At 41.4% G+C, this 27,581-nt stretch overlaps 2 protein-coding genes across 4 annotated transcripts in view; one reads left to right on the top strand and one right to left on the bottom strand.

Annotated features, from left to right (window-relative positions):
• The window catches only part of TG (thyroglobulin), a 164,662-nt gene that overhangs the window by 103,227 nt on the left and 33,854 nt on the right, over window positions 1-27,581 (top strand). The gene's annotated exons all lie outside the window — the stretch shown is intronic.
• SLA (Src like adaptor) lies at window positions 526-23,039 on the bottom strand. 3 transcript variants are annotated; one of them, XM_040586504.1, is made up of 8 exons: window positions 22,838-23,039; window positions 17,625-17,716; window positions 11,694-11,793; window positions 8,261-8,347; window positions 6,815-6,918; window positions 5,473-5,604; window positions 3,392-3,524; window positions 526-2,434 (listed from the first exon to the last, which is right to left on the bottom strand). In XM_040586504.1, the coding sequence occupies exons 2-8, from the start codon at window positions 17,683-17,685 to the stop codon at window positions 2,215-2,217; spliced, it is 837 nt and encodes a 278-aa protein (XP_040442438.1). In that variant the 5' UTR covers window positions 17,686-17,716; window positions 22,838-23,039; the 3' UTR covers window positions 526-2,214. The 3 variants fall into 3 exon arrangements, with proteins under 3 accessions (XP_040442438.1, XP_040442439.1, XP_040442440.1); XM_040586505.1 differs by lacking the exon at window positions 22,838-23,039 and adding an exon at window positions 17,975-18,190; XM_040586506.1 differs by lacking the exons at window positions 11,694-11,793; window positions 22,838-23,039 and having other exon boundaries at window positions 17,625-17,712.

Genomic DNA, 27,581 nt, shown 5'->3' with positions numbered 1-27,581 from the left:
CAGATTTCTATAGAGTCACTGTGATGGTCTTTCAGTTATTTATGAGAAATGGCCAGACCTCACAGAATTTCCCCATGACCACCTGTGAAATGCAGCCATCTCTTATGGCAGAATTCACAAGTTTTTGTCACCTTCTCATGTTGTTACTATGAGCGTGACGGAGCACTGGCATAAGTTGCCCAGGGAGGTTGTAGAGTCTCCATTCCTGGAGACAGTCAAAAGCCATCTGGACATGTTTCTGGGCAACCAGCTGTAGGTGACCCTACTTGACCAGGGTGGTTGCACCAGGTGACCTCCAGAGGTCCCTTCCAAACTCAACCACCGTGATTGCATGAACTTGTCGCCACCAGAACACATCTTATCCCCTTCCTACAGATCGTGTTTGAAGCGCTACCCAGTCACGTGTGCTCTTGCATTCTTTTGATCTGTCAAAGATACCTTCTGGCAGTGTCATTGCAAGACTCAGCGTTTATAGTGGTTGCGTGCTAGGTTGGTGACCATTTTCTAAAAGCAAGACAAAGTAACTACTGGGTATTATTTTAATGAATAAATACAAGTCATGACTTAAAAATCTGTAATGCTCCCCATATACATTTCACTGGATAAAATGCAGTCACCATAACATCTTAATGATCAGTAACAGTAATGAGATTATACAAACACCTAGAGTTCCTGAGTTCATTTTGCTTTGTGGTGGTCAATGTTTACCAGCCAAATTACATTCAACCTTTACACTCTGAAACATGTTTAATTATGCTGTGAAATATTCTTACCTCTGAATCTCTCTTGCTAGTGCAAATGATCTGTTACAAGATCTGAAGAGCACAGATTTGTGCTAGAAGGTATTGACAGAGGAAATATATAGGGGTTTTTATATATATATATAAAAACCAAATTTCCTATCTCTCCAAACCTTCATTACTCAAATCTGTATAAAAAGGTATGAGAGAACATTAAATTGAAAGCATCTCAGCTCAATAACATAGACTGCAGCATTTCACACTCCCAGATGTGACTAATTGATTTAGAAAGGAGTCTCAAGCCAGGTTCAAAGGACCATGCTAGCTGCTCCTTTATCACTTAGCAAAGGGTACATATATAGAGAGAAATTCTCCAATTGTGAAATTTCAGATAACCAAGTCAGAAATCTTTAAGCGGTTTGATGAGATACATCATGACTATTTGACATACCTCTCTTCACAGAAGAAATTCAGAAAACTCTTTAACATCCACTGTTGCTGATTTTCTTTCTTAGTTTAATTATTTTAAAAAGCTGCTATTAACATAAATATTACACATAAATATGCAGGTGCCTTCAGGACATGAGGTTAAAATCTGGTCCTTTACTCATAAAAGGTCACACTTTTGCGAGCCTACCTCTGCAGTTAGGCATGATATTACCATATTTCACTTTATACTTAAAACCCGCTTTGTTCCCTGTTGTATATCTGCTAGACTATGGGCAGCTGAGTTATGCTTTTGGGTATGTCTGTACTCCCAGCTCAAGGCTAAGCAGCAACTGCTTTTCTCATTGAGTTAAACCTGTTCTTAATTTTGTGACCACTTTGTGACACTGCAGGCTATTACCATCAGTTGAATTCAATGCCACTTGGAAAATCGATTATTTTATTCTTTTTCCCTAAAGATGACAGAAGTATGGAGTCAATATAATCAGGTGTTTCTTGGGTGCTGGATGTTAGATATTCTTGGGGTCATTGACAACTTTCTGAGTCATTGTCAATGACGATGAATTATTCTATATGGAGAAGAAAAAGGCTCCTTTTCTCAGCATAGGTAGGTTCTGTAAAGATGGTTTGTGGCCTTGCGGAGAATACCAGAGTAAGACTTAATTGTAGTTAGTCTTTCCCTATGCAGTCACCTTTGTATAATGGTGGGCATAACCCTTGCTGAAGAGTCATCTGCCTCACTTGGCTCTTGACTTAGAGTCTATCAGGTTATTCTACTTGTGAGCAGGTTCTAATTTCAGGTGCACTGGGGACGTTCCTAGCATATGCCATGGCTGAGATGGCACCCTTAAGAAGGTCTCTGGTTAACATTCAGAAGAGGAAATCCACAAGCGTTGCCAGCATTTCATCATCAGCTGGTGGGCTTGTATCTCTCAGCTGTCAAAGGACTGCAGGACCACAGGATGCTCTGGGTTTTTCTTCTAATCCCTCAGTTGTTTCCATTTTTTTCCCCTGGGTTGTCTTACATCTAGTCTTCATAGCATGTAGGTGGCAAGTGAAGGGCACTCTTACGTTTGCTGCCTGTGTATATAAGAGACTGGGCTTTCTTCTTCCTGGCACTTGCAAAAGAAGCATTGCCATCCTCTGTTAAGGAGAGGTAGGAAGCAATACTTTCCCGTAGGCCATAGCTGAGACAAGAATCATCCATTGCTGTCAGGGTGCTTTCAGTGTAGTCACTCACCTCCAACCTTTAAAAAAACAAAATTTTTTTACTGTTTCAGCTACTTGAACTGGGACTGTTAGTAAAATAAAAACAACAGTTGTTACACCAAATGATATTAATTTTCTTGTATAAAAAATATTCCTGTCTCATAAATCACCAAACATTTCTGCCTGCGATTTTCCAAAACAATCAATACAACAGTAATATCTAATTATTTTTCAGCACTTGAAATAATGTCTATATACTTCCTCTCTCGCTTCTTAATCTGTAGGAAAAATGGCCTTGATACTGCACAAAGGTTGCTTGCATTTGTAAGCAACTCGGTATGCTTGGTGAAGGAAAGGTAGTGAAGGGAAAATTATGCTTCAAAAATAAGAGGTGCTTTTGCTTGTGAAGGTGGTTTTTTTCACCAGCTTCTGAAACCTGACCTACTTTCTCTAGTTGCAGTCATGGTATTAGAAGTCTCGTGAACCTTGAGTTGGACTGTGAACTGAGACACACGCAGCAGGAAAGCTATATGCTGGGATAACATGTTCACTGCACTTGTGCTGCTTCATGGATGGCCACCGTGTGAACAAGGGGGAGCCACCTCTGGCTGTCGGGGCTCACGTGTGAGCTATTGCACGTTAGTGTGCCATTGCTGGTGGATCTGACCAGGCTTTATGGCCTGGCTCTTACTCCTCCCCCTTGGTGGGGAGGACTCCTGAGGCCCAAAGGGACTGCATATGTGGCCACGCTTTTAGCTGGATAGGAGAAATGATTGAATGTTAACTACACTTCCTTTCAAAGGCAGACCAGTTAGAGAGCTGAACATCCAGTTTTGATGGGTCAACCTGCTGTCCGCAGCTTTGAAGATTGTCTAATCTTTACAATTGATCTCAGGGGAAGGAAATGGCTGTTTCTTCTGTGTTGTAAGTAGAAGTATGTACAAGGCTGGAAAAAAACCTGTGTTGTTCCTGGCAGCCTGTGTTGTATGTAGTACCTGTGAATATTTCTCCAGTTGAAGTTTTTATTCCGCATCACCACAGGAGGAACTTGATTCATTACGCTGTTGTTGTTAGTGCACGGGGTAAGACAAGGTGTTGTAAGGACGCAACAGAGACCATCAGCAACTTCTGAACAGGGAAATTAATACACAGACAGTTAATCTTTGCTCACTTTACCTTCACTGTTTTCCTTACCTGGTGCATGCTCAAATAAACAGCTTTGGACACAGTAGTAGCAGTAGTCAATATATTGTGTGTTCTCAGCAACGACACTGTAAGCTTAACTTTTTCTTTTCCTCATACCTTTGCCTTTTAATTTATCCTGGGGTGTATTTCCCACAGTACAAGTGAGTAACTGAGACACAGAGGGATAAAGTGACTTGTCCAGTGTCTAGTAAGAAGTCTGTGGCAGAGCAGGGACTTAAAGCCAGGTTTTCTGAGTCCTCAGTGAGTTCTGCTTTTGCCTCCCATTATCTCAACCATACAGAGTCTAAACCAGATGCAAGATGAAACCACTCAGATTGGATTGCGTGTGCACCTATTCTGCTGTGGAACATGGCTATGGAATGAATCAAGGTTCACATGTTCCTTTCATCTATGCTTCTTCTCTCTGTCCTCTTCTCTTTGTTCCACTAGGAACATTTCATATATTCTTCTGCCCAAGTAGAGAACATTGCAGCTGAATGCTAGTGTTTTACATCTCTGAGTCTTATTTAAGGGTGAGATTCTGTATCATCTCATGGTGGCAGAAGAAGGAGAGGTAAACCTCACTATGTCTCCTCTTATACCGGTAACTCAAGTGAAAATGTTAATTGTTAAAAGTATTGGGTTCCCTCCCACACCAATTTTAGGCTTCAGTTTTTTCCTTCTTTCTAAATGGAGAAAGTTGTCAGCAACTAAAACGTAAAATAAAATAATCAAAAATTATCCAGTCCAAATTATCACTCTTCTATTCACATTGTTGGACTTGAAAGTTTCTTTTGCATGTTCTGGATGTGAGTATGTTTTTTCTGCCCATTTTATCAGAGTATTCTTTGGCCAACACGCTTTTTCATTTACCTATGAAATACAGAGATATGGTAGCTCTACACTTTTAAGATTGCAAAGTACCCATTACTAGTTAAATTAAAGAATCTATTGTCCTTTTGCAACTTCTATGCAATTAACTTATTGCGATCTTCCTTCCTCATTTTAAAATGTTCTTGTTTTAATGCATGGTAACTGCTGCAACCTAATTGTGTAGCTTGTTAAGTTATCTCTCTGACACAGGTTAAATTGCCATATATCTGGAAAACTGTCATTGAAACAGGCATCACCCACTGGACTGATATTAGTGAAAATGACAGCTGAATCTGGATTTGAGCTAACAACTTGAGTCTCTGGAGATAGCTTCTGCTGATAAAATCTAGCCATACTCTTCTAATGTAATAGGGAATAAACATTTCTGAGAATTTTCTGCTGCAGATAAGGTTGTGTAATGTATTGGTTCCTAAGAGAAACATGATTGCAGTACCTGGTCTTGTATGGCCTGATGCTATCTGTCTGTCTGTCTGGTAAATAAATAAATGGCAGACATGTCCATGCTAGTAAACAAAGTGGGCCAGGAGCTGAACTCTGGCCTGGGACCCAGAACCATCTGTACCTCTGTACAGCTTAACATATTTTGTACACCCAAACTTTGGCTTTAGCTGAGCTCTGAGAGAGGCTGGGCACCCCTGGCCTGTGCTAACCTCCAAACTGTATTTGAAAGTTGTCTAGGGAAGTGCTAGACATTAGTGTTTGGACCAAATAGTGTTGTTGACATGGCCAAACAATATCATATACCGGTATGGGCAGAGCCTATCTGTCTGTCTTTAGCTGAGCTCTTTGGTTGATTTCAGTTGTACTGTTAAGAGCAGCATATATGTATTTAGGATCCAAAATAAAGTAAAAGATATAAACTGACATTTTTTCCATTACTTGTTCTGTGGTGCTAGTTGCAAGTCTCAGACACAGACAAAACTGCTTGTTCTGGACGTTTGCTAGATAGTTTTACAGTTGCCAGTGGAAAATATGTTTATTATGCAGTTCTTTTTACCTGAGTAGTGATTCACAAGGTCTTCAAGGCACTGAAAGGTTTGCCGTGGAGAGATGTAATACCAGTTATTTGGAAGACGAAAGATCCTGTAATGTTTCACTTCCCTGTGCCGCACCGACAGGGAATATAACCCTGGAGAAAGAGAAGAACTAATCACACCAAAGCAGAGCCCTAATTCTTGATGGACAGAAGCGACCACAACCAAAGTATCTGTAAGATGTGGTGTCACGATCCAAAAGGCCCCAGAAAAAACTGAAAAAACTCAGTGGCCATCCTAATTTCTACTTATATAGCATACTTTATAGATATACTTAAGTATAAAAAAGGGAATAAAGGGCCCAGCATCAGCACCTGAGATTTTGATTGAATTTAAATTTCTGTTGTGTTTTCCCCTTATTTTTGCTGGTATGGGATTTTTTGAAATGTTGCAAAGGAAACAGACTTTTAAAGAAGTTGTTTGCCTTCCCCTGAAGAGGGGACCAGACTCATCCCGGTATGCTGATTTAGTGAGCTCCCAATAACGCAGTACCTGATACCTGGTAATGCAGTCCTGGCAGGAGATGACAACTTGGATTTTCCTGTTTCTTTGTTTAAAACTATAGTGCAGCATTTAGTTGGTAAGGACTGAACATTGATTCTAAATTTCTTTGACTTTAGTGTAGGTATTATGAAACTAATTGGCCTGTGGTATGCAAGAGGTCAGAGCAAATGATTTATTATTCCCTTTCAACTGTGGTACCATGTTATTAGGATGTGTTCTAGTCCTTCAGAAAAAGAGAAGATAGCATGTTGCACAACGGGAAATGTATTCACATTGAAGAGAATGGAAGTATAAAATGTGTACAGTACAATTCCCATGTAGCAACAGAATTGCTATGAAGGAAAATAAAATTGAAAGCATGTAATTTTTACAAAGTAAATAAAAGAGCCATCTATGTATATAGGAAATGCACTTATCAGCCACCCCTGCTGTTTGATGTGTATTTCATAGCTTCTTCAGGCAATCTTCTGTGGACCAAGGCAAAATGATGACTTCTCCTCCACTTGCAAAGACTCACTGCCTAATAATGTCTGCATGCGACCAAAGTAAATAATAGCGTTTAAACTGTTTCTTGTTTGTGCTGATGCCTGTGGTACTTTCCGTGGCCATCACTAACCCAACACTGCTCATAATGCAGGTGACTGGTGAAGACTGGTATGCTTCACTGGGTGCCTTTGCCTTCCCATTTCATACATCTTTCTGGTTTCAGACTGATCCATTTGAAGCAGGACAGGGAGTGAATTAAAGATCTGTAAAACTGTTAATGCCTGAGATCAAGAGGGAAAAATCATGTTTTCTCACCTTTCCTAGTTTCACTCTCTCTGATCATGAAGGAACCAACTTTGGTGTTGGGTAGCTGTAGAAGTTCCTCTGCTTTTTCTCTTCCCAGCCCTTCAAATAACCAGCTGTGGGGCAGGAAAAAACATATTCTGAAATTCAGACACCAGTGAAACACAGAGCAGCATGTGGCCGTGAAAGTGCAGCATTTGCCAGGAAAAGTGACTGCAAAAATAACACTGGCTTTCTGTAGTTACTCTCTCAACTATGTCCAGGCATATTTCCACGGTTTATGGAGAAAATCTTGCTCTCTTTGAGTTCCATTAACTTTTGTGATGCTAAGAGAAAGGTGAATAAGGTTTGCATTTATTAGGGATAACAAAAGTTTTTGAGCCACCGTGATCTAAATTGTTGGGGACATGGTATATTGTTGACATACTTGTGGCACTAGTGAAATCCCTCTTTTTAATTTAAACCACATTTGTTAACTCCCCAAAATTATTGTGTCATAAATAAACCCAAAATAAAATACAATCATTCTGTTTATGCTAGGAAACCGTCCAGACATACAAGTTAATTGGCTTTGTGGATAAGGGAAAGTAGAATTAGTCTTACAGATTTTCACCGTAGCTTGGTACACTGCTGCATTTTGCCACAGGTAGTGACTAAAAGTGCAACTGAGCTTGCTTGGCTGGTGTAGGAGTTATTGGCACTTTAGTTTAATGCTGTTCTTGTGTGTTTGATCCAAGCTGCTATCAGCAAAACGGTTTGGGGGAAGCTTCAGACAGTGGCTTCCATTATCATGTCTATACCCCGTCTTTGGGAAAATATCTCTATTTCAGGAGGGTATAAAAGCATATTCAGATTTACACGCTTGCATAAATTGCAATGAAGTTTACAGTTTATATGCCTAAAATTAAACAGGTATTAAAACTTCTGCCAGAAAGGTTGTAAGTATGTGCTTTAATGTTGTTTTTTTTTCCTGACTGGTGTCTAGGGCAACAAGAAACCTCTGAACCTTCCTTAGTTCTTCCAGTGTCAGAGTTTACATTCTTGAATAATTATTACTCTTTCTATTTGTTCTTTTTGGTCTGTTTTTCAAGGGCAACTCCAGCTTAAATTTTACTTTTTGTAAATACTAAAAATTCTTTCTAAATAAGGTCTCTTAATGTCTTAAAATTAGAGATCAGTCCATAAAACGAAGTCTTTTGAATATCTTATATGACATTTTAGGTTTTTTTGACCCTTACCTGTACTTAAAACTAAGGATCTTCCTTTTCGTATAATGTAAACTTAATGTGGATTTGATGTTCTCAGATTTCAAAGGAAATATTTTAGACTATCAATAGATAAAATTTCTGTGTGTCTAGTCATTATTGCCATTGTTTTGATTATGACACTGAATAACTAAACAGGGCAGTCTATGTAGAAATGTAGTGTTAAAAGGCTATAGGAAATGCATTTACTTACCCGTGGTAAACCTTTGCTACATATTTTCCTGGGATATAGTTTTCTCGACCTGTTGTAAGGGAATGGACTCTCCACCAGCCTCCTTCACTGTGTGAAAGCAAGAGAAGGGGTATTTTCAGATGCACTTTCGGATCTTGTCCTTATTTTAGAAATTAGTTAAAACATAGAGATTAGCCTGTAACCTTCTGTCTGTGCTCCTGAATCTATGTATTCAAAAAGGGACCAGAGTTTCTTACATTTAGAGTAGTTCTATTTCTAAACTTGCATCAGGATCAAATTTGGACACAGAAATAAGCTGCATTTGTTCCATTTAAATTACGTAAGTAAGTAAAATATTTTTCTTTAGTTAAAAGAAGAAGGGTAAATACTCAGTGGTTAAACCATGCTATTCTCTGCCTTCCCACAGCTAGACTTGTACTAGTATCCAAGACATTTAGCTTACGGCTGAGTATGCTCTGTCTGAACAGTCCTGTAGTTACTCCTGTAACATTAGGGTAGAGATACTCAGCAAATGGGCCCTGTCTGCCTGGGACACAGGTTTTCAGTCTAACAGAACGTGGTTTGCTCTTTTCCTTTCCTTCAATGAGTTGCTGACTAGACCCCTCCCCAAAAAAAGACCTCCTAGCTGAAACTAGATGATGAGACATGGGTTTTTTCACTGATTTATCTTAGGTTCTTACGGTGATACTGAATGCTGGCTTTGGCTTTTGAATTCCTGAGGAAGGGCAGAGGAAGAAGAGTTTTCACAAAGATGCTGCAGAGCTTTTGTGATCACTGCAAGGATGCTGATGGGTTCTCACCACCTCTTACTTTAGGAGTTTGAATCCAGATAGTAGTGTGTCTTGTGTTTGAATGCTGTGTTTGTGGACGTTCATATAAATGCTCCCAAATACTGTCTGGACTACAGACCAGAGTGTCAGTGTATGTCAAAACAGCTGAGTTGAAAACACTTATTTTAAACCTTGTGAGTTATAGCTACTGGGACCGTGGTCCAAAATGTATATGCTGAGGGGAAAAGGGAAGTGTCTACTGTTCAGAGCTGGAAATTTCAGGGCCATACAAGTTTTGTTTGTGGGTTTTTAGCTGACATGAAATAATATATAAGCAGTTTAAGTTACTTTGGTTTTTTTCCCCACAACTCTCCCAGAAGAACCAAGAACTGCAATAACAACAACAACAAAAAATATCTCAGCTTCAGCATCTCCTTTGCTCCTAATTATAATATTACTAACCCTGAAAAATCCCTATGATAATTAGAAGTCCCAAAGCAGCACATCTCTCCTGGGGCAGGAGCCACAGAAATTATGTAGATTGGGGAGATCACTGGAGGACATCTGGTATGACTGCTGCCAGCTAAATGCAGTTGTTCATCTGGTAATGAAAAGTGCCTGTCAAGTGTGGAGGGTGAGAAACCATGCAAGTGGTGCTTATCTAATTCTGCCAACCCAGAGCAGTCACAAATATTTGTGAGGGGTTGTATTTTCTGGGGGGGTTCCATATATCTTCTTCCTGGCAGGACTGATGGGGCTGATTACCGCCACACATAACTGCTTTGGTAGAAGGCGGAAAAGGTTCTGTTATAAAAGCAGCGTGTGCCGCCTGCTCGTGCTGGCTTCTCTGGGGTCATCACTTGTGCTCTGGTCATGCTGCCTCACTGCTCTTTTCCACTGCATTTTTTTCCTTTGAACAACTTGAGAAAAAGATCATGCCTGCGGCTTATGTGCAGCAACTCTGCAGGCAAGCTGTTCCTATTAACATCAGCACATACCCCAGCAGGGAAGAAGAGGTCCTTCACTAGGAGGCTTTGCTTTGCATAGAGCATTGGAATCTCTTGGCTTCTGTGAACAAGCTGATTCGAAACAGGAACAGGAAAGTTCCCATCAAGCCTTGCTTTGGTTCTTATTTGCTATTAGGAGAAGCTCTCGATCACTGCACAACAGACAAATGCGATAAAATCTGCTACTACAGAAGCCTAGTTCTTTTAGAAGGTGTTTGTCCAGTAGACCATACTGTGCAGCACATGTATGCATATGGCACAATATATATGATTTCCATTGCTATGGGCATATGTAGTCACATGGCGTTGTGAGGGCTCATGGCTGATCAAAGCTGGGAGTGAGGCTTTAAGCTGGAATTGCCAAGCTAAAACAATTGTTGTACCATGTCGTGTATGTTATGCAAACTGCAGCAAGGTTTAAACAGCTAGAATTTACCAGAGAACTCCCCTGGTTTAGGGAAGCTCTCCATCAGCAGAAAATGCCCATGTAGTGGTATTGTCTGAGCCTTGTGACCTCTAGGTTCAGGGAGGCAGGGAAAGCACTTTGTTAGCAGAACATAACTGCAGCCATTCTGGGACAGACCAAAGGTCCACGTAGCCTCATATCTTATTGCTGACAAAGGCCATTGTAGGTCACAGTGGCCTGGAGAAGACTCCGAGAATTCATCAGTCTGTGATAACTTCTCTTGAATACTTCTGTCCCCAGCAATTTGATGTTCTGACTTCCTCAGTCAGATACAGAGAATTTTTTCTAAAGAATTTAGAAATCCTCAGAGGATTTCTCTGCTATCTGGTGTGTCTGGTCTCCTCTTGAATGCGTCTGCTCCACCAGCTGCAAAAATGACATCTTTCTTTTCTAACCAGTGCAAACAGTGGCTGCAGGCTGTATGACTTCTAGGAGATCACTGTGTGCTGATACAAGTTGTGCATAAAAGAATATCAGGGCTGCTGGCTTCTATTTTTCAAGAAGTGTGCTCACTCACGTGTGTGCCAATATTTGCACTATGCTTAAGGTCAGCCTGAAATAGTGCTCTTAAGGCTGCTGCTTCCTTCTGGGACTCATAAATTTATGAGTGGAACTGTCTGGGAAATCTTTAACCCTTTTGTTTTTTTCCCCGCTAATAAAATGCAGAATCAATTTAAAAAAAAATTAAGGGGAAAAAAGGCTAGTTTTAATTTTATTGTTGTTACAGTTGCCTTAAATCCCAGGTGAAGTTCTAAGACCTAATCATAAAGGAGTTAGATAAAAAGGGTGAGAGAGAAAATGAGAGACACACTTGATATAGAGAAATTCAGAATAATTTCACTTTTCTATGTGATTCAAAATATTTTTGCTCTTGCTCTGTTTTCCACTAACATGGTGGGGGATACTTTCTAAAATAATTTTTCAGAGCAGAGTTCTGGTCTGAGTCCTACTTTAGGTTAGTCTGAATCCAGCTTCAGAAACCATGTCAGGGGAATCCAAGGATCAAAGAACAATCTGAAATCCCGTATCCTGAAAGTATAGGGAAATTTACACCATGATTAAGCATCCTTCCTTGCAAATTCTGAACTGAGTTCATTTTGCTGAACTGCATCCAGTTAGGGCCAAGTGCATATAACAGAGCTTAGCATCAATTGTAACAAAACCTAACTTAAAAAAATGGATCAACTTACTCTGATAGCACACGTAGTTTTTCCCCTATGTGAAATATAGGTTGGCTTATGTCTGCTGAAGGATAGTCATAGAGGACAGCAAGGAAATCACTCTCCTGACCTGTTAAAGAAGAAAGAAAATGTCACTTAAAACTAAGATAGAGTTCTGAAGCAGAAACAGATTTTTCTTTGTTTATTTTACATAGTAGGTCAAATGTGAAAAAAATCTCACTGTGAAATGTCACTTGGGAAACATAAAGAGCTAAAGATGAGCCTATAAGTTTAAGAAGTATCTGAAGATATTAAAAACCAGTCATTTGGTCAATTGTAAGCAACTAAATTTAGACCACTTTTTTCTAGTAATTACCATATTTAAAGGACATATTCAGTTTGAAACTAGAAAAGTTAGTATTTACAGTATTAGGAAGTAACCCGGTTTGATTAATGGCACTGTCTCTGAATGCCTCCAGCTACCATTTTGAGCCAAGCTGATGCATTACATTTAAGGAAAGAAAGATGCATGTTGAATTGTCCCATCATTTACCACCAGCGCTACTTTTCAAAGGTATGAAATTAGTTTACTTCAAGGGCAATGAGGATGTGGCCGTTATTGCCCATTTCCAATCATTTTTTAAAATTAGCTTGTTGAACAGCCAGAGCACTTTATTCTCCCCCTTTGTGTGGAAACTCTACTAGAGGTAGTACATGATGCCCTTATCTTTAATTGAAGGGAAGTAACGTTGGTGTTTATAATTAAATCATTATACAACTATAATTTACAGAACTGAGGTCAGTAAAGAGATAAGAATATCTTTCATAGAAATTGGGATGACTCTGGGCACTGTGTAGGACACGTGTTGAGTCTCCTGGGTTTCTGAAGGATGGAGGAAGCACTTTGTACAAGACTGGGACTATCAAACATTCAAGAGCCCCTCATTCAGCATGAATCTGTGGGGCCCAGTAAATGCTGACAGGTGGGAGATTCAGAAATGTGCCATGCTGCGTGTTCTGAGGTCTTTGGCAGAAGTTCTGGCAAGAGGGATCGTGCAATATGTTGCCTTTGTTTCTCCTGGAAGTGGGTCCCTTCCTTCTGCACGTCACAGTCCCCTCCACCGGCTTGTGGGGTGATGATGCTTTCCCTCTGCCTCCAGCAGGATCAGTGCCCTGTTCCTTTGTAACACCACCTAGCTGTACATTTGCAGAGGTGGCTTGATCTCCATACTTGGCTCCTGTGTAGCTCAACATGTGCAAATTGGGAATGGATTCAGGGAAGGGAAGAAATTACCCAAAGAGATAGGCACACTTCTGTACCTTGTTAGGTTTTCTCATTTAATATAGATCTCTCATCAACTTGTCTTTAAGGAAGACTTTTTTTAGGGAAACCTAGAAACAGCATCCTGAATGAATGCTGAAACTGTCCCTGTGGTTTCAGCTTCTGTGTCCCAGGGCCTTACAAATAATTCACAGTGATAACGATGAAAGGTTGAAGCAAACACGTGAGTCTGCAGAAAAGAAATATATTCAAGAGAAGAAGTTTTACACTTGCTATCCTCACAGCAGCGATAATGAGTATATAGTGTTAAGGAAAATACTCCACATCCGCGATTTAAGGGAAATAAAAAGCAATGTATTCTCAGTTGGTTTTGAGTAGCTGTTTATTGTTACGTTGTAGGGACTTCTGTTATGCAAAGTGGTGGGTCATTTTACCTTAATATTCAAACTGACTGTAGGAAGTTTTAGTCTTGCTAGTTTTTGCCCATTGAAATAGCCCCACGATACAGTTAGTGAGCATCCTTATGGATGCATAGATTGTGTAGACTCTGGAGCAGGCATTGATTAGTTTGGCAGTGTGTTTGGTATTAGTATTGCCATGGTTTTCTTAGTAGTTTAGTGTCACTGAATTAAGCAGGACTAGTCCAGTACCTTTGTATTAATCAGCCAACTGCCGTGATTAGTCTACTGTAACTTATTATACAATTAGTTTAACTATATTGAAGAAATTCTGTGCTAAGCACATCTTTGATTGCTTCCCTTTTCTTGCTAAAAAATTAAGAGACACCTTCTCTTCTCTTTGAAACTGCTTAGTACCTGAGTCTAACAAGACCCAAGTATAAGTGCTGAGTCTTTTTCAACAAAGCAAAATCTTTTCCCAGGACTACAACACATGTATGCCAGAAGGTACGTTGTAAGAACTGCAGAACGAAGATAAAGTACTGTCACTTAATTTCTTATTGCAGCTTGTTAGACAGCAGTTCTACACGGAATGTGATTTTATTTTAGCTTGATGACAATGCCTTTAGCAATGCTTTTTTTTAAAACTTATGCAACTTATGCTGTTTACTTAGAAATATTTTGTTTCCATACTGAAAGGGTGGAAGACAAGTGCTTTTCTGCTCCTCCTTCATTGCATACTGGTGGTTTGCATTTCATTATGCACTGTGGGGTACATGCCTTTTTCTCTACTCTAGCAAGGTCTGTGTTACTTTACTTACACTTTCATCTTTACATTTGTTTTTGTTTCAATTTTGCATGTTGATTTGTAGATCTGAAAAGGAAGGACTTAATCATAGTGTTGGTTGCTACATCCATGCAAACGTTACCTCTTAAACTACATGTACTTATATTAGAGTGAAAGTAAAGGGGTTTTGTACTAGCCAAAACCTTTTGACCCTCCTACTCCACAAACGAGATCTCATTTTACTTGGCATTTAAATCAAACCTCACTGGGTTTTTTGGTCATGTAAAATACCCTACCGCACTCTATGACATTTCACAGAACCCATACTAGCTCCTTTCAAATACAAAAGCCTCGAAACAGGGACTAAACAAATTACATTGTTTCTCCACACCCAGATTTCATAGTGATCTAACAAATTTGATCTGGTGAGCTCCCCACACTTTTAAGTTGTAACAGAAAAAAGATTTGCCTGAGTTTTTCTAACAGAACCTGTCCTCCACAGTGCAAGTGTAGGTTACATCTGAGAATGGAAAGATCGAAGCACAGTCATTTCCACTGAACCAGGTGTTAATTTGGTGTGTGTGTGTTAGGAGTAGGAAATGAATATGAAATACATGCTAGTTTTAGATGTCTTCATCCCTGGATATCTTGCAAACTGCAAGTCTGAATATTGCATGCTTCAAATTATTCATTGGGAATGGACTACAAAGCACTATTAGAGAGAAGGGAGAGCATAGTTAGAGCATCCAGATCCAGCTCCAGCTCCACTGTGGTCCCTGTCTGGAGTGGAAATATGCTGCTCAGTGCTAAGCTCCCTGCATCATCCCAGCTTTACTGTCCAGCAGAAAGACTATGATTTATGGCGTGGTATATACCAGAGATGGTGAAGGAGGGCACTGGTGTGTGTCTGGGAGGCTGTTTGTGCAGCAGCCGTAAGGTGTGGCTGCAGAGTCACACTGGCGTACCCAAATTAGATCTAAACCAGCCAGCTTGGGAACTGAGAGTTATGCAGGTGCGGCTCAGTAAGGATTAACCCTTGATTCAGGGTCTCAAGGGACGCAAGAGGAGGGGGTGGGCTCACAAGCCCTGATGCCCTGTAGCCACCCTGTTTCAGCGGCTCAGTTATGCCAGGCTTGCCCATACAGTGTGCTTTCAGATAAAGTGAATTCATCTTTGGAGTCCAAATGTCTCCTTTGGAAATGCAGCTTACGTACTGTTCCTTTTCTCAGGACCAAGACTTTCCTCACTGAAGGTGAGGAAAGCACAAAGTTTTGCTTTCAGTAAAGTTCTCAGGCAGAACAGGGGGCTTACAGGGGTGTGATGAACCTGTTTACACTGCAGATCAAACCTGCAGACTCCAGTTAAGTGTTTTCTTCCCCCTTGTTAGATATTCCTTCCTTCCTTTCTTTCCTTTCTGTTTCAGTCCTTTATTCAGTCTCACTGAAATGAGCCAGTGTAAAACCTGCTTTTCCTAATAACTATTTGGACTATTGTAAGTCCATGGATTAGATCTTTCACCTCACTTAAATCTTCAGCTGGATCAGGTCACGCAGAGCCCCATCCAGCCTGACCTTGAACGATTCCAGGGATGGGGCATCTACCACCTCTCTGAGCAACCTGTTCTAGTGTTTCACCAACCTCACCATAAAAAAATTCTTCTTTATAGCTAGTGTAAATCTACCTTCTTTTAGTTTAAAGTTGTTACTCCTTGTCCTATTGCTACAGACCGTACCAAAAAGTTTGTCCCCGTTTTATTTATAAGCCCCCATTAAGTACAGAAGTCTGCTCTAAGGTCTCTCCAGAGCCTTCTCTTCTCCAGGCTGAATAACCACAACTCTCTCAGCCTTTCCTCACAGAAGAGGTGTTCCATCACTCCTAACATTTTTATGGCCAGAAAGCTGTCTTTGGGTGTTTAAACATAGGTACCTGGTGCGATTTCAGCAATATGAGTCTAAGACATCCTTAGGGCCTCGGCACATGCCACTGTGGCTACGGGAGACTTGTTCCCTCGCCAGGCAGCAGCAAAGGTGTAGCGCTGGTGTAGGACGTGTAGTGCAGTGTGCTAGACGTGTAGGAGAATGCAAGTAGATCGAGCCCTGAATTCCTAAGTGGGTAATTTCCCCTTGCAATTGCTTTGCTATCAGTGTTTGCTGAGTTATCTTTTAGGGGTATGTTCTATTTATGTCATTGGGAGGGACGCAGTTGGCTTTAGCCCTGCTAAATCCTGACTTTCAGCATGTATGTGAACAATACAAACCTGGTCACAGCCATGGCCGCAATGCCTCACTCTCCTACTCATCAGCAAGGTCTCATCACCTTCTCTGAGGGTGTGCACATCTCTGTTTTGATGGTTATGGAATTTGTGACAGCCATTGTTGGGAATATCAACATAAGCCATTCTTCTTCACCAGAAAAATTTATCGGTTCACATTATGGGCCTCTGAGTAGCCATTACCAATATTTAGTCTCTGCTTTATTAGGATCTAGGGCTACATGGCTGCCTGTGTCAGCTAGTTCTTGCCCATGGCAAAAGCAGTGCTGGTTTTCCTTCCAAAGCCAGTGAAACCAGACTGATTATCTATCCTTGTAATAATGAGCAGCCCAACTGGGCCGTCTTTCATGAAAAAACCCAAAAGTTTGATTAAAGCCTTCTTCTTAAAAAACAAAAAAAACCCCAACCAACCAAACAAAAAACAAACAAACAAGTTTGATTAATGCCTTCTTCTTAAAAAAAACAAACAAAAAGCCCCAAACTGTTTTCTCTTCCTTACCTTTGGGGAGTAATTTATTGCAGCCCTTGTACCAGCTGTCTGTCATTATGCGGCACGAAAGCTGAGGCTGTGGATTAGGAGGTCACTGAATCCCTCTTGCTTTCCCCCTCAGATGCATGACCTCTACCAGCCTACCAGGGGCTTTGCAACCTGATTTTTTTTTCACATCTGGATGTATAGGGCAGATGTGTTGGGTCCCTCTTTGGCAGCTTGGCCTGTGAAATGTGTATTTCTGTGCGAGCTTTATGATAAATCTGGTGACGAGGTGGCTGTGTGCCACTTCCAGTGCAACTGCCTAACACCAGGCTTCAGGTGCAGTGCAAGCATGACATGAGTAAGGTTAAGTAAAACAGCATCATTAACTTTGAAGCAAAACCAAATTTCAAGAACAAATTTGGATCGCAAGCAAGTATGTCAAAATACGGTATTTCTGGCTTCTGAAGTAGTGTTTCAATGCTTTCTGAATTGGAAGGAATGTCTTTCAAGGAGCATGAGCAAATAATAGTATTAACATTGGGGGTTTTAATTAAAAGTACTTCTTGGAAAATGAGCTAGAATGTACCTAAAAATAAGCACTGTCTAGTGGATGCCCTCCTTCTCCCACAACAGCCATGCACTTGGCCTGCTTTTACTACATCAGGCGGATGAAGGAAGACACATGGATCAATGTGCCATATATTTTGAACATCCTTTTCTCTTGAAAGAAAGTAAATGAATGCTTACCTGTTTGGCTCGGCGCGTTTGTTTCTACAGAGGCTCTTGGCATTTTCACAGCATTTCCCATTGTGCTTCTAATCTGTCAAAGCTCTTCAGAACTAAATCAAAGCAGACATTGAAATTAAACATCAGAATAACACCTGCTGTGCTGACAGATGAGAAGTGACCTAGTTTGGGTGTCTCCAAGTTTGTACAGTTTTTCTTTTGAGAATTCTTGTGTCAAATTCATGTGAGAGTTTTACATACTTGCTAAACTCTCACCACTTTGGTGCTTTTATCAGGGGAACAGCAGAAAACCACAACTAGGGAAGTTGCTCAGAAGAACGCAATGTAGTAAAAGTTTCCATTACCAGTACCTCAGCACAATAGGAAGTCACAGCAAAGCCATGCCTGTACAGTCATTTCATAGACAAAATGTTCTTTTCAGCATTTGGAGTTCTGAGGCTACAAAGAAATTAATTAGATTGATGTATCTGGTTTTCAGCACTGGGTGTATATTATGTCGCTTTATTACGGAACGGTAAGAATGTTGTTTGGTGGTTTTTTTCTGATGCAGTTGCGCTCTCAGCAAATGTGGGCAATGTTATTTTTCCTCTTGTTTTCTTTTTTCTTTTTCTTTTTTTTTTTTTTTTAAGTAACACATTGCCTCAAAATGCCTCAAACCTTCCTCCTGCATAAAGCCAGTGGTGCAAATTCTTCAGATACTTGTCTTTAAAAGTCTTGGTGGACATACAAGAAACAGTATCAGACAATCTTGGGACTAAATATTGCAAGAGGGACAGTTTCTCTCATGACTTTACTGCACCCATCCTAATTATCCCTGACAGAGGACAGAGAGGAAAACCCTCTGCATGGGAAGGTGTCTCATGCTATGGTATGTTTTCAAAGGTAGAAGAGAATAAGTTCTTTCTGTTTGAAATTGTACATTAAAGCAAAATAATGCAACACCACAAGCGGATAGGTATTTTTTTAAAATATATTTCTGCCAGTTGCCCTGTGAAAATGGTAACAGGAGCTTTAGCAGCATTGTGTAGGTATTCTGCATCTTTCAGTCTTTTCTAGCTTACATATTTCAAAGATAATTGCTGCCTTTGGTATGCTCCTTTTTACTTACAACAGGCTGGAGCCTGACGGTGCTGGCTGGATAGGTGTCTAACTTGAGAAACACTTGCTGAAATCAGTGAGACTTTATTACTAATTGTATTTTGGAAAAAGATTGGCAGAACTGAGTATATTGCTTAATACCATATTTTTCTGATGTCTTACAGTGAGTTTAGGATGACACCCTATAGAATAAAATACCATTTAAAAGGAAGAGAATTTGTCTTATCAAATGCAAGTAGATCAGTGCTAAAACAGGTGGTAATGCACAGTCTGACTCTACCTCATCTGATTTTCAAGCTTCTTAGTGCTTGTTCCCGAAGGCTTTTTGCTAGAAGTCTCTATTTCACCAGCCAAATGGCACTTTACTCGTTCACTTGTCTGCACTCAGGAACTAGCTTGCGGCACATCTGTAGGATGCAGCTGTGCCAGTGGCTTTCTGACAAGTGTCTGAAATCTGCTTTCACAAGAACAAAACCCTGTTTCATTGCCTGATATAAGAAGTCTAGAAGATGAATAACGAAGTAGCCTTAAATTTAAATAAACTATTTGGGTATTCATGTTCGAATAAAAGGGTGTCTTTTGATAGAAAACAAAAAAAAAAATGTTCTCCATTTAAGTACACCCAAGTTTCTAAAACTCAGAATTCATTTTGGCGGGCACTGTCTACTTGCAATATTATAATTTCCTGAAATAACTATGGATATTTTTTTGCATGACCTGATTTGAATTTCTTCAACATTTTTCTCAGTTGTATCCCATCAAGAATAAAAGGCATATGCATAGGAATAATGCAGCCAGTACTTTGGCTGCAGATATTATAGATGTTCCTGGCTCATCTTCAAATCAGCCAGCAAAATTTCCTGGGCATGGCAATAGAGCTCACTGGGGCTGAAAAAGTCAGCCAGAGAAGTGGGATAAACACCTGGAAAGACAACCTCTGCTGAGGTCTGTGCTGTAGTAGATGCATTTTTGCAGTACTTGAAAAGGCCAGTTCAAATCTGGCTAAGTGCATAGCAAGTAAGCTGCAGTTACCAATATTTTTGTGCGATTCCAGATAGGTGCCAAGCATGGCAGCATAAATATCTTATGCCTGTCTATTTTAACCAATACAATCATTATTTAGATGAGAATAGCACTTGAATTTTGTGTCACAGAAGTCTGGAAAAATAAAATAAGAGTCCTACCTCTATTTACCCCTTTATTCTGGATCTTGGTATTTGAGGGCCAGGAAAGCAAGTCATCCTACTAGCGACCAGACTTGTGACAGAGTGCGCTCAAGGGCTTTTTGCCTGCTTTTAAGATACAGCGGATACAATTTTCAGGTGTGCCTGAGTCACTTTGGAAAGTGCTACGTAGCATTTGTACATGATGGAAAGACTTCTGAGAACTTTACCTCACACTTAGAAACTTTCTGAAAGCATGGCACATTTGAGAAGGCACCTTCATTTCCCTAGATGGTATTTAAGGGTCTAAACTCTGAAAGTTGCTTGCAGTGTTTTTGAAGCTTTGCTTTTATATGTAGTTTGTAATCAAACCACCTGCTGCTAGTCCGGACAAATGGAGTACTGGCCAACAGGCATGTGCCTACTTCGTATTTTTGCACAGCACAGCCAAGACTGGCCTGGCTCACTTTGCCGCATCAATCATTGCTCTTCTCAAAGGACCTCTAAAATCAACAGGACAGAGTGTGCAGCTCAGGGCGGCTACTTTAGATGCAGCAGAATCTGATTTATGGAAAATACCAGTAACAGTGAAGAGCAATGACATTTTGGACTTTGATGTCATTAGTGTGACAGTTTGCTGCGTTTCATTACATTTTCCATGTTGGTTTACTGTCACTAATTACCACTGGTGGCAGTATAAAGTCTGGAAAGGGACAGAGAGTTCAGGATGTTCTCTAGAGTCATGGCAGAAGTGTTCAATAAAAATAAGCAAATGGAAAGCTGTGACCACTGCTGCTGATTCACTTATCCAAAGTGATTAAAAGGAAAATGGCAGATAGCAAACTAGGTTTTACCACTAGGGCCACTTTGTCATTATGCATTTGGGCAGAGTAAAGGTGCCTAGAGTCCAGTCAATGGTGGGGGGGGGGAATGCCCTGAGGTATGGCTCGACTCTCAGACATTTGAAAATGGGATGGAAATGGAAGAAATTGGAAGTTTTCTCTGAAATGGTGTGAGAGGGGGGCAAAACGTTGTTTCTACTTGCTTGCTGGCAATGGTGTCTCACTGTTTTTAGATAAGGATTTCTGAAACAACACTGTGTATGACTCTCAGGTGCATGTTAGAACTTAACGGCTTAAGTAGTTCATGCTTGTGTCAAGTATTGGCAGCACAATGTAAATCCATCGTGTCACTACATGATAAACGGTATGGCAGTCTTCTGAAATTTTTAGATACTCTGTTAAAAGTGGACTTACAGGAAACTGTAAAGCATCTTGTGGCTGAGCTGATTTTTTTTTATCATTTAAGTCAATAGCAGAACAGTCACAATTTTACAGATGATACTCTTTCGAAATGGTGAATCTGCTCCAGGCACTGCATCTCACTTAAACTTGGTGACAGTTTGGGATACGAGTAGAGGTGGCATCCCTCTGTCGTAGAAGAAAATAATTATGCCAGATCAAAAGAAAGTCATTCACTGAGGGTGATTTGGGAAGAATTAAGGGCAGGTGATAAACGCTAAGCTTGCTGTGTCTTATCAGCCCAAAGCCCTGCATGGAGGAGTGCCTCTGTGGTTCAGATTGGAGGGACTGCTGTGCTGCTGGGCTGCAAACCAAACTCTACCTGCCGCTTTCCCTGCTCGCAGGCCACCTCCTCAGGCTTGTGTGGAACTTTGATTTTAACTATTAAGATCACATTTGCAGTCTTCCATGCTTGGGCCCTTTCTCCCCTCCCCTTTCCACTTGTGCACATGCTGTTTAAAGAAAGCCAGTCACTGCAGCCATAGATGTTTGCAAACGCACAGCTAGTGGGGTTCAGTGATCTTTACAGCTTTCTTTTTGTTCCTAAAAAGAAGGTGAAGAAACATCTACAGCCCCAGTCCGGCTTCATGTCCTATTTATCAGTGGCAGAAGTCTCGGCAGTTATGAACTCTTCACCTATCAAGACTGGAGTCTCACTGACCTACATCGTGGGTCCCAAAAACCTGTGGTACAACTTATGCCTTCCCTTCCTGCATGCAGCACACGTACCAATAATTTCCTCTCCCAGAATCTGTTCTCTGAGAAAACACACTTTTGGAGCAGTTAAATAGCACAGCACATAGGAAAGTCTATCATTTTGTAAGAACTTTATAAATTTAAAATTATTGAGAATTAATAAATATAAAGAAACTACAATACTAAGAGAAAGAAAAAGGCAAGATAAGCACCTGAGTAAAGCCCCTCTGTAAGGAATGCTGCAGACTAGTATCATTAGGACATTCATTGTTCCTGAGATGCTATATTCTATTTTTGTTACCTGATATTTACATCTATACTACTACCAAGGTTTTAGAATTTAATTCTAAACTGGTTTACAGGTAATGTCTGAATCCCACTTAACGAGAAAATGAAAGCACCAGCGCCCTGTTATTTTTCATGTGGGGAAAAAAAAAAGCAGCTTAGATTTCAGAAGATGCATATTTTTGGTGAATTTCTCTTATTTTGTCATTTATCAAATTGAGCATCCTTTCAACTTTGAGGCACTTGTACCTTTGAGCTTAGAAGGAATAACATAATGCTGTAATCAAGGTAATTCACAGAAACATGCCACTATGAAACAACACAGAAATACCCCATTATGCAAATTTCTATCGCTTTGAATAAAAAGCCCACTAATCTGTGAGCTCATATTTTGGGTTATAGTGAAATGCAGTTTGCTTCAGCATAAGGTGCCTATGCATCTATCTTACTGTGAGCTTTCAGCAGACATACTTCTTGTCCCTTCTATCTTTAGTACTACTCCTTAGGAAACTGTTCAAGGCAGGCTTTTCTATTCCTATCTTTGGTGGCACTTGAAATCCACGTTCTGAATACTGTCACTGTTAATCAAATAGAACTCTCTTTTACATAAATAAAATGGAAACATTTGGTCCTGTATGCAGATAATAAAATGTATCAGAGCAATGATTACCTTTAAATGGTAGGCATGGTATTCCAGATTGCAGTATTTCTCAAAAAAGCCGTAGTCATAATACTGCTCTCCTGCTGCCAGCAAGGTTTAGCTGATCAAGTCGAGGAGCAGCCAGTCGAATGAGCGTGTTGTGAAGTTCATGCTGTCATGTAGAGCAGCATTTGCCAAACAGGCCACATACTTCCTCTCTGAGAAATAAGGAAAGCTCGAAGTGTTTGCAACAGATGAGGTTCCTGTTGCAAGTCACTACTTAAGACTTTTTATCTACTGACTGAGAAAAACAGGGAGGTTTTCAATACGCTGTATCAGGGCTGGTTTTAGCAGATGTAAAAAATGAGCAAAATAACGTGGTTTACATTACTTACACAAAAAGCGTTTCTCTTTCTCTCTCTCTTTTTTTTTCTTTCCAAATGTATTTATCCACTAATGTTCAGTCCCCAACTGTTTTGTCTTACGTAGTTTTGCTAGTTTTTTTCAGACAGACAGGAAAAGGCACAAAACTTTGTTCTCCACTCTTATTGAGCCTGAATGGGAATGCAAGGCTTGCTTTATTCTTTGCTCTGTGCCCCAGAATACCTCTGTCTGCAAATAACTGAAGCCCAATATCAGCAATGAGAGAATATGGAGTGAACACCTGTGTATGAAGCACATTTTCACGTCAGTTGTACAAAGCACAGAAGCAGAAGCCTCAGCACCTCTCTCATCTCAGTGTCAAAGACAGGGAAACCAAGACACTAGACTGTTAAATAACATGACTAAAGCCACTCAGCAATATAGTACTGCAGGTATAAATGTAGAAGTCAAAGTGATTCATTAAAGTTTGCCCTTTTGCTTTTATAATCAAGATGTGATCTGAAAAGCTTATATACCTAATTTTGTATAGTAACATTGAAAAAAAAAACCTCCCAAAACCCAACCCAAAACAAACAAAAAAAGAGAAAAAAAGAAAAAAATAAAAAAAGACTAGAAGACCCAGCAAACCCGAACAGAGCTCCTACTTCACACCAGAGTAGCTCTGAGTTGTAATGTTCATTGTAATGCCCATCTATTTGATGATGAAAACTAAAAGTTGACAAGTGTGGGAGCTGTTGTGTAAGCGTTACTGGAACCAGCAGACACTGGTCAAATTCCCAAAGCTGTGCCAAAACTTGGAGCTATGGTAATTTCAGGAGAATATCCTTTCTCTTTGATGGGCTGCACTAGCAATCCTCACTTTGAAGGGACAGGAAAGTATTAGGGAGCTTGATAAGCAAATCAGCTTATAACACAGACCCATGACAGCGCTACAGCCAGTGCTCTGGGGAGCTGGTTGTACCATAACGCTCCATGATTATCGTACCAGTTACATTTTGTTTAAGACCTTATTGCTTTCTTCAAATCACGGGGGTGTGTCATGCAAGTTCCTTAATGGCATTCACAAATCAGATGCACAATGTCTTTGGAATTACTAAAAGATAGTGGGTTGGGGGATATCTGTACCATGTGTGGGAACAGGCAGTGGCAGAGCTCTGCCTTTTTCTGATCCTTCTCACCAATATCTGCCTTAGATTGGCTCTGATGGTCTTTGTGCCTTTACAAGAAGTAAGATTACATCCTAAGATGCACTCATGAATGGGGCAGGCCTCAGACAGAGCAGGAAAGATTGGTCACACTGAAGAAGAGGTTGGATTTGCTTGGTAGAACATGCTCCACTGGAAACAATAAATCTCAGCTGTGGTTTGTACCATGCTTGTAGAAGAACAGATGCATTCGCAGTGGAGGGAGGTAAACAAAATTCTCCATTTCCATGCCATTTCTGCCTGTTTCTAATGGTTATTCACTCTTGTGCCATGGTGAGAACCAGTTTACCCTTTCAGTACATTCAGCTAATAATTTGTTTTAAATAATAAGATAATTGATAAGGTAATGTTTACATCTAAATGGAAGAAAGTTTTGACATTAATGAAGTGGAGCTTTATATAACATCTTAAACTGTTATTCAAGTTACTAACCTGATACAGGCAGTCAGCGAGTCACTCGAGAGATGGACATTGCACTTGCAGGACTGCCTCTGATTCGAGCAAAGAGGGATTTGCCAAGTCTCATATACAGAACAGAAATTTTCCTTCTTCAAAATGTTATTTATAGAGGAGAGAGGACTCTTCCCTTTCCCCCATTTTTATCTGGAAATCACAGTTCTAGTAGATGGTTATGGAGGGAAAAATGTTTATATCTCAGTCTCCCTTTCCATTGCTGGGCTGATCTACCAATTCCCTGCTATACTTTGTGTGCTAGTGTTTGCCACGTGTCTGCCACATAGTTTCTTAGCTGTGGCACGGACTCCCTAAGTTGGTCCCAAGGATTTCTTCTCCTCCATGTTCTTGAAGACAGACTTTGTTGGAAAGCCTGGAAAAATTACATTGATTTCTTCACACAGAGCCCCACAACCCCAGTGTGCTGTAAGCACTTGCCACTATGCAGAATTAAATGTCTAAGGAGAAGCAATGCAGGATACTGAAAAACAACCCTGCAAGAAAAAACAAACAAACAAACAAAGGCTTCAAACTGAAAACAACTTCTGAAAGTGTTTTAAATCCAGTCTTTTAGAAAATGATCTGTTAAGCTAATTGGAAAGGAGAGCTAGTGGTCACTTAGTTGCAGCTTGCTTACTTCTGCAGGGAGAAAAACCAGGATATAACCAGTCTCTGTAATCGGGCATTAACTGAAACTGAAGATGCCCTCACACAGAAGTGCAGTTTTCCATCAGTGAAGTGAAGTGATTATCTTCAGGCACAAACTGCAAAGGAGAAGACTGCAGTATCCAGTATCCATTTCTTGGTGTCTCTGAGACCAGCTTAAGCACTTTATGCAGTATCAGGCTTTGGTAAAACACAAGCCATGTTTCAAACGGTAGGAAACCCTTGAGCTCAGCAGTCAGGGTATTGTCAGAGCCTTGGCTATCCCGGAGGTCAAACCAGATGGTCTGACGATACTTCTGGCTGGGAACTGAATGCATCTGAGCTTGCAGAGCGCCTATCTTTAGCAAATAAAATATTGCTGTGCAGGTGGCTCTTTTGGGAAATAGAGTTATCAGGACATTTCATTGGTTAGACTGTTCTCATTAGAAATTTTTTGATCTTACTTTTTGGGTGGTGTTACTGTTACTGCTGTTTGTATTTTCTGTAGCATGCTGCTGGGCAGACAGAAAGCCTGCTTCCAAAGCAGTCTGCGGCCTCGCAGCCATCAGTGTAACGGCATTCATTTGGAGGGAGTGCACGTGTCGAAGAGGCAAACAAGGCTCAGTCAGGGTTTTCAGTTGCAAATCAGGCTGGAAAAACAAGAGGTCACGATGTGAGGAGAGGAAGGAGGTTTGGGGTTTACAGAGTGTGACTGATTGCAAGACTGGCTGCAGTGAAGTTTCAAATCTTTAGATCTGCTGTGAATCAGTTTTGAAAAACTTTGCAAAACGCGAGTTTCCAGAGTAAATGAGGAATTAAAAGACATTGAGTGCAGCAGCCTCTGTGGCAGTTGTCTTTTCCAGGTATGTTGGGAGACAGAGGTACAACTTACCATAACAGTCCTGCGGCGGGCTGGCCCATGCCGGGGGCAGGTGCCCCCTGCCCGCTCTGTCCCTGCCCTCCTCAGCCGGGCAGGGGGGAGAGAATGGAACGACAGGCCCGTGGGTCGGGGTGGGGGCAGGGAGAGATCGCTCCCCAGTGACCGGCACAGGCAAAACCCAGCTCTGCCCCGGGGACAGTCAGAGCGGGCCGGTGAGAAATAAAGCCGAACCTTAAAGCCCCTCCCGCAGCGCTCCCTTCTCCCCGGGCGCAGCTCGGCTCCTGCCCGTCCCTGCCCCCTCCCAGCAGCAGCGCAGGGCTCTGGGCAGCGAGGGCCGCGCTCAGCTCATCGCTCCTCGTCTCCCCCGCTCCTCCTTCCTCTCTCTCCCTGCCGCAGCGCGTCCCCCCCGCGGGCGCAGCCCCCCCGGCCCGGCCGGCCCCAGCCCCCCCCGCCCCCGGGGGCACAGGCCCTGCCCCAGCCCGGCCCCGGCCCGGGCTCCTCCCCGCGGGGCCACGGGCCCTGCCCGGAGCCGCCCCGGCGCCGCTGCCCGCGGGTCACGGCCCCCTGCGGGCACCCCCTGCCCCGGGGGGGGCCCTGCCCGGGCTGCGGGGGGGGAGCCGCTCCCCCGGGGGCTCCGCGGGCCGGGGGCGCCGGGGGCTGGGGGGGAATCTCTGCGGTTGCCCAACATTGTGATGTTCCCACTGGTCGGATGAATTTAGGACTGTGTAACGCTGCTGATAAAGATTGTGCAACGCGGCTGCAGCCACGTCTTCCCGGCAGTTCGGTGCTGAATGCTTTCATCTGGGTCATTGTCAAAAATGTCACTGGAACTTCCTTCGATGACAGCAGGTCAATCCGTAAGGACAGCTGAGACAAGAGCTGCGTGTGGCTTCAGTTCCCTCTCAAGCCCCTCTAAGTGATGCTGAGATAGGAAATACCCTGTGACAGCAAGACAGCTGATGTTTGCAATTTTGTCGTGAACATATGTCATATTGTTTACAGGTTTGCTTTCTAAAAACTCCCTATGCAGGATTATCTGCAGACCAGAACTTAGTTTTACAAGTGAATTTTTTAGCTTTTGTGTTTATAGGTACAGGAGAATTCCTGGCAAATTAAAAAAAAGAACACAGCGTTTGTTATTTTTGAGCTGATCTCATGATTTTTGCTTTCCTGATTCATGATTCTGCCATGTTGATGGTAATATAGG

Source organism: Falco naumanni, chromosome 3, assembly GCF_017639655.2.
Source record: "Falco naumanni isolate bFalNau1 chromosome 3, bFalNau1.pat, whole genome shotgun sequence".
Classification (NCBI taxonomy): domain Eukaryota; kingdom Metazoa; phylum Chordata; class Aves; order Falconiformes; family Falconidae; genus Falco; species Falco naumanni.
The sequence above is the reverse complement of the archived record's forward strand: the minus strand, read 5'-3'. Positions and strand labels throughout refer to the sequence as shown.